Below are 7,450 nucleotides of genomic sequence, written 5' to 3'. Positions count from 1 at the left end.
AGCACCCGAATGATGGGGAGCGGCTGAGGGAGCTGGGGGGTTCAAGTGGAGAAGAGGAGGTGAGGGGAGACCTTATCCCCTCTGCAGCTCCTGAAAGGAGAGGGTAGGGAGGGGGGTCGGTCTCTGCTTTCCAGGAACAAGTGATGGGATGAGAGGAAATGGCCTCAAGTTGTGTCAAGGGAGAGTTAGATTGGATATAGGGAAAAAATTAGTTACTGAAAGAGTGGTCAAGCACTGGCAGGGGCTGCCCAGGGCAGTGGTGGAGTCCCCATCCCTGGAGGGGTTCAAGAAGCTGTGGATGTGGCACTTGGGGACATGGTTGGACTCTATGATCTTAGAGGTCTCTTCCAACCTCAATAGTTCTGTGACTCTAAGCTGTACTGGCACTGACTGTGCAATCATGAAGTTAGCTTAAGGTTTACCGCTCCCCTTCCAAACAGAAGAAAAGCTTCCCTGCATCTCCAAGCTACCGAAAGTAAAGCACCAGTATCACTTCAGTACTCAAACAGATGCAAACAGTCGATGATAACCAGAGAACTTTGACATCTACAGAAAGTTTTACTGCAATAACCAACTCAAAGGTTTTGCATACTTACCACTAGTTTATTCGTTATCTTAGCAGATACAAAACCAAAAGTAAGTATATATAAGCAGGGATGTCGTTCAAAGAGCTGCACAGCAGATTTCTTGTAGATCATTGCGGCTAACGCGATCACTGAGCCAATATGAAGGAAAGGTGAAAGGACACTCGTTCCCTACAGCGAGACAAAGTTAAAGCGTTAGGTTAACAACATGTGCATGGAGCAAAGAAACCTCAAGAAGCCAAACACTCGCGTGGGTATGCAGTGGGTAGCTTCTAACTAAAATCACATTAAAAACACATCTTTCTGAACACTTGTACTAACAGGAACAAAGTGCGGTGAGGTTCAGTTGAGAGCACGGCTGAACCTTTCTTGTGCTGGGTGAGAAAACAAGGTTTAAGGCAGCAAAAAGTGCACAGTTCTGACGTTTGTCACACAGGCAGTGCCCGACACTGTTAACAAGTGACAGGAGAAAATACTTCTATACTTCTATCGCTTCTTCTGTGCCAGTTAGAAAGCAACTACAGCAGCCTTCCAGGCAGCAGATAATTATTAGGCCTGGTATAGAATTGCTTTTTGGAAAACTCCCAGAGCTCCAGGATGAATCATCACCTTCACTGGAACAGCAGGGACTTGTGCAGACACCTTCACCTGTGCTTTTCCACGGGTAATCTGAACAGTGCAGATCTTTTAGAGGGCTCAAAACCATGAGCCATCTTCTTCACAAACTTCCTTCTCAATAGATTTTCGCATTGGCCTTTTCTATGAACTCTTTTGGGGCTGTTTATTTGTGTAATCTGTTTTAGGATTATTCATTCAAAAGCAAATATCAAATTACCATGAGCACTTTAAATCACTCAAAGGTTTTAAAACTCTCGATTCCTGTTCTCACGCAGACAACATTAACTTGTTTCTCCCATGCCAGCAAGGAACAGAAAGGAAAATGTTTCACGTGTAGAAGATATTACGCTAAATAAAAACCAAAGGCATGGCTGCGAAGCCACAGAGTGGTGAAAAGCAGCACGACAAAGTACTTACTGCTATAGTGGATCCATTTTTGCCAACTCCACCTGTGAAGATTACCCCAAAGTAGTTTGTACAGGAGAATATGGTTCCTGCGACAGTACAGAGTGCCGGGAATATTTTCACCTGAATATTCAGTATTGGAATCTTAACGGAAGAGAGACGAGAAGTTAAAATATGCACAAGCAAACTAAAACGTGGCTTAATATTTCTGGTGCACTCAAACACTCCACTTTCCAACACCACGTTTGCTTTTCTTTCTCTGCTACGCATAGATTTCAATTTCTAAAAGGCAGAGAGAAATACGTATTTTTCCAATAATCCCTCCACCAACCTTCTCACAAAGCCAGATTTACCTTCAGCGACCTGCAAAGAGCCTCCAAAAGCAGAGAAGTGGACAGAAACCAAGAATTTGCAACCTAAATCACCCAGCTGTCGTGTGGAAAAGAAATGCATCAGTGCCCTTTTCTGAAGCTGGTTGTAAAGTTCACAGCTGCAGCCCAAAATCAAACTGGGCAAAGCAAAGACCATGGGAGATGATTAAACAAAACCCCATAAACTGGATGATACCTTATGGGCAAGACATGGGAAGCAAGTGGAGATCAAAAGAGTCATCTCAGAGGCCGTGAGCACAGGAGAGAAAGCGATGAGGGTGCTAAAGAAGTGAAAAATGAGCAGCACTGAAAGCAAGGCAGTTGTTCTCTTCATTTTTTAGCAGTAGAGTTTCAAGCAGAACAGGAGAAATAAAGTGAAGAAATAACTGAATATAAACCACAGCAAATATGTTATGGAAGGAAACATTTAGAGAGAACCACCCAAAGCTTCCCAACTACACAAGATCTTCACAGGCTCTGAATTTGGAACCTGTAGTCACTGCACTCAACTGTATCAACATATGTGGGTCCCCAAAAGCAAGGAGTGCAGCTACGTATGGAAGCCCAAATGAAGAGCCCAAGGGCTCGATGTCCAGATGGAAGATGGTGACAAGTGGTGTCCCTCAAGGGTCTGTACTGGGACCAGAAACCCAACCCCATCCTGGGCTGCATCACAGGCAGCGTGGGCAGCAGATGGAGGAGGTGATGCTGCCCCTCTGCTCTGCTCTGCTCTGGTCAGACCTCACCTGGATACTGCGTCCAGCTCTGGAGTCCCCAGCACAAAAAGGACATTGAAGTGCTGGAGTGGGTCCAGAGGAGGCCATGGAGATGCTGAGCGGCTGGAGCAGCTCTGCTATGGGGACAGCTGAGAGAGTTGGGGTTGTTCAGCCTGGAGAAGAGAAGGCTCTGGGGGGACCTTAGAGCACCTGCCAGGACCTGAAAGGTGCCTGTAAGAAAGCTGGGGAAGAGCTGTTCACTGGGGCATGGAGCAACAGGATGAGGAGGAATGGTTTTAAACTGGAAAAGGGCAGATTTAGGTTGGATATGAGGAAAGAGCTCTTCCCCATGAGGTGGTCGATCAGTGGCACAGGTTGCCCAGAGGTGGTGCAGGCCCCATCCCTGGAGATGTTCAAGGCCAGGCTTGCTGGGGCTGTGGGCAACCTGATGTGGTTCAAGATGTCCCTGCTTCCTGCAGGGTTGGACTGGAAGAGCTGTAAAGGTCCCTTCCAACCCAGCACTTTCTGTGATTCAAGTCAAGCTGTTTCTGCTTTTCTCCAATCACATTCTCAGTGTTGCTTTCACCAGGTACAGAGCATTGGTTTTCCTTTGCATTCAATAACTCAATCTCTTGATCTTTCCAGGGCACAATTAAGAGGCAGAGTAGGCTTTCATGCTGCATGCTCTGCCCTTGTGCAGCCCCCAGACCCTCTCTCCAAATCCCTGCAGGCTGTTTCATGACACTCCACCGTATTTCTCCCTTGAATGTTAAGTCAAAAAACACATTTTCTAAAAGACAGAGAAAAAAGAATAATGACAAATAAACTAAGGGCACAGATTGCCACAAACTGCAGTGCCAACTGTACCCATTTAATGTTCTGAAGGTCTCTCTTCAGTCTCCTAAAGGAAGGTACCTGTGCTGCCCTCTGCTTCAATAACCACATTCTGGTATTTAAAGAATGGGGTCAATTTGCTGTTCTGCAGGAAGAAAACAACGGCAAGCGCCTTACAGGAGTCAAAAGACATTAAATTTGACATTTCCCAAAGACAAGGGGAGATCAGTGGAAAAAAACACCCCATGAACTCCCATCTACTGCAAACACATCCGAGAGTGATGCTGAAGAAAGGCAGAAGGATGAGAACACACCCTTACAACATGAATTTTGGCTCCTTATGCTTAATTAACGCTCTCCTTTCTGCATCCCCTGATAGCTGCACCAGTGGCAGGTATGAGATTGCACTTCTCTGGCTGAAATAATTAATGGGAAAGTCACAGGAGCAGCGCAAAAAGGCAACGCCTGCTGAACTGCTCTGTGAGCCAAATGGAAGCTGCAAGGTCAAAAGTTGGAAGCAGCAAAGGCAAACAAATAGCATGGAGAAAAAATAAAGTAAAAGAATATGAGCAGAGGGAGTTGTACTCAGAAGTCTTCTCACAAAACGGCATCGCAGCTCCTGATTTATTTAAATAAGGGGGCATTTGAAGTTTCCCTGTCTGGTTTTTCACATATCAGACACGTGCAGAACTTCCCAGGACTGCGTAAGTAATGCAGAAAAGCATCACAAGGCAAATATTTTGCAGGCAAATTATGTTCTGTGGTGAAGCCTTTGAAGTTGATTAAAAGAGAAAAGCTACACTGAAAGCTCCTGTTTGCAGGTGAAGGGAGCATCCCAAATCACGTCTGGGAAAATAACCTGTGAGCGTTAATAAAAACAAGTGGCGGCAGGCAAAATAACTGGATTAATGAGAGCTTGCCAGAGCCCGGATGAAAGCAAATCCGGAATCATTTGCCAGAAAATTCATGTCAGGCCTCAAGATGCCATCAGAGTTGTGCACAGCATGAACTGGGATTGAAGAAAACACAAGAGCCACAAGGATGTGGCCTTTAGAGCCACAAGGATGGGGAGGGCTCTGGAGAACAAGCCTGATGAGGAGCGGCTGAGGGAACTGGGCTTGTTTAGCCTGGAGAAGAGAAGGCTGAGGGGAGACCTCATCACCACCTACAACTGCCTCAAGGGAGCTTGGAGAGAGGTGGGTGCTGGGCTCTGCTCCCAGGTGATGGGGGATAGAACAAGGGGAAACGGCACCAAGCTGTGCCAAGGGAGGTTCAGGTCAGAGAGAAGGAGGAAGTTCTTTACTGAGAGGGTCGTCAGAAGCTGGAACAGGCTGCCCAGGGAGGTGGTGGAGTCACCATCCCTGGATGTGTTTAAAGAGCGGGTAGACGAGGTACTTAAGGATATGGTTTAGGGGGTAGACAGGAGCGGTTGGACGTGATGATCTCAGAGGGCTTTTCCAACCAAGCGATTCTGTGAAAACCACAAAAACATAAAAAACTGCAGCATTTTTCTCTATGAAAAATCCCTCTATGTAATCAGCGTAGCAAACAACCTGCAATGGAGTTTGCTCATTTTACTCACATTTTCCAAACGAGGGTCACAGCTGCAGCCGTACTCACCATGAACCAGGAACAACCGAGCTCCGGAGCCGCACACAACAGCGTTTTAATGAGATTTAAAGAGAATTTACACTGACAGAAAGAGGGAAACCAGGACGGGTACACAGCATTTCACAGGAAAACACTGATAAAACACACAATTCTGCATCCAGCCTATTCAGATGGGTTTGCTTTTCGCACGTTAGCGTAAGAAAGTGGAATGTTTGAGCGTACAACCACAACTTACTGCATTATTTTTGCCCTCCCCAAATAGAAACGAATCAAAACCACCAAACAACCAATTTTGCTGTCGCATAAAACATTCAAGGATTAAGGAGGAAGGGGGGAGTTGTGCAAAATCTTTCGCTCTGCAAGTCGTAAATAACATTTCTCTCTAAATAAACACCAAATCTCACAAGCTGAATTTAAAATGAATATTCTGAATGGCCATGGGAAACCCGGTCAGGTTTTTCTCTCTCTGGAGAAACGTCTCCATGAATCCAACGCCAAACTTCAAAATCATTTAATTCACGGTTTAATCGTGATTTGGGAACTGCCTTTGCCAAACGCTGCCGCAACCCAGACTAACAGATTTCAAGATTTAGCTGAAAAAGAGTTGTTTAATAGTTTCTTTTGAAGGGTTATTTAAGGTATTTAATAACACGAGGACTATTTCTAAGCTCACATCGACACCACCTTGCGCTGAATTGTGCCAAGGGTTGCTGCGACTGCATTTCACCCCCCCCTTTTTTTAAGAAAAGTAAAAAGGAAATTAATAACAGGAGTTGGGAAACCCCACACTAAGCTCTCTGGAAAGGTCTGGTACCAATCAACTGACTCCTTGTCTTATGTTTTTTAATTTATTTTTTAGAATTAGTTCTACCCACAGCCGTTCTAGTTACATGGTATTTACTTTGCAGTTTATGGAATTAATTGGAGGTGGGGGGGTTGATTTTTTTAAGCTTGAAAGCACAGGTAGCAAAACTGGGGTAGCCAAGGTTAGCTCCTTTTTCTGGATAATCTTGACAACGTTAGAGGGCTCATTTCTGTAATTATACGAAGCAGATTAGAAATTTGTCAATTTGGGGCGACGCCTCAGTAATTTTTGACCACCTCTTGGGTTTTATTGCAAGCCAAGATTACTTTGCCCACCGCAAGAATTGCATCTCTCAAGTACACAAACAAGATCAGTAAGTCGGGAAGGAAAACGTCCCAGGAAATCAAGGTTTTAAAGGTTATCTCCGGAAATTTAATTTTTTTATGTATGTATTTTTTAGTATTTATATAACAATTTTTATATTTGTATAAATATTTATATCATATTTCTTTATTATGTGTACGCTTTTCTCTGGACGATGCCATTTCGCTGCAGCAATGCAAATATGAAGTCAATTTATGGCAGCCCACAAGCTGCCAGCTGATACAGCCTGGTGAGCCTACATAACATCTGCAGGATCTAGATACAAGATGATAATTTTAATTATTATAATTCATAATTTTAATAACTGACAAATGTAGAATGGACAGCTACCATCATATAACCCACGCCTCAGGAATATTTCTTTCAATTAGGAGGATAAATGAGAGCTTCCCCTCACAGATTAAACAGCGTTACTGCATGCAGGAAATTCTTCCAGATGAACCAAAAGGATAAAAGAAGAATATGATCCAAATTACCAGAGATTGCCAAAAAGGTGGTCCTCCAATCACTGCCAGTAAATGCATGACTATTATGAAGATTTGCACTTCAGTCACATCAATGCTGATTAGGTACAAAAAGCCAAGGGAAAAAAAAATAAAGCAGAATTATTCAAAGCAATTTCCAGTCAGTTATTTGCAAGCTCAGCAGCTCTCCTCTATCATGCACAGTAGAAAAAAGTCCCAAACGCAGAGGGGGGGGAAAAACTAAAGAGGCAAAAATGTAGAAAATCATTTAGAAAGCAAAAATACACTTTAGTTTTATTGTTAAAGTTTAAGACCATGCCGTGCTGTACTTCGCTGTTGTGTTTCGCAGCGCAATAAAAATCCATTTTGGCACAACAAAACAGTTGGAACTCTTCTTTGAACGGACCAATGCTGGCTGCAGCAATGAGCGTTCAGTTTTCACCTTGCCCACCAAAAAAAAAAAGACTTTCTTTCAAATTCTAAAATGCAGGGAAGATATTTTTAATCCCTATTATATAGCCTTGTCTAATTTTTAATATGAATATTCTCTCTGAGTAGCATCAAACTTTAAAGAAGAAACACAAATCCCTGGAGAGTTCATGCAAATGTGAGCAGTGCAGGCAGCTGCATTGCTAAGGATGACACAATTTTATCTCCA

The 7,450-nt window shown here is 43.8% G+C and overlaps 1 protein-coding gene across 1 annotated transcript in view; it reads right to left on the bottom strand.

The window, feature by feature from the left end:
* LOC104536000 (choline/ethanolaminephosphotransferase 1) overlaps positions 1 to 6,886 on the bottom strand; it is a 10,027-nt gene extending 3,141 nt beyond the window's left edge. Inside the window, exons 1-3 of the mRNA XM_010178514.1 lie at positions 6,805 to 6,886; positions 1,620 to 1,751; positions 597 to 755 (exon numbers count right to left, since the gene is read on the bottom strand). Of these exons, the coding sequence (XP_010176816.1) occupies positions 597 to 755; positions 1,620 to 1,751; positions 6,805 to 6,852 (339 nt within the window). The 5' untranslated portion in view covers positions 6,853 to 6,886. The remainder of the gene's footprint in view (positions 1 to 596; positions 756 to 1,619; positions 1,752 to 6,804) is intronic.
* Positions 6,887 to 7,450: the final 564 nt, after the last annotated feature.

The sequence above is a fragment of the Mesitornis unicolor genome, unplaced genomic scaffold (genome assembly GCF_000695765.1).
Source record: "Mesitornis unicolor isolate BGI_N332 unplaced genomic scaffold, ASM69576v1 scaffold5982, whole genome shotgun sequence".
In the NCBI taxonomy this organism is placed as follows: Eukaryota; Metazoa; Chordata; class Aves; order Mesitornithiformes; family Mesitornithidae; genus Mesitornis; species Mesitornis unicolor.
The sequence above is the reverse complement of the archived record's forward strand: the minus strand, read 5'-3'. Positions and strand labels throughout refer to the sequence as shown.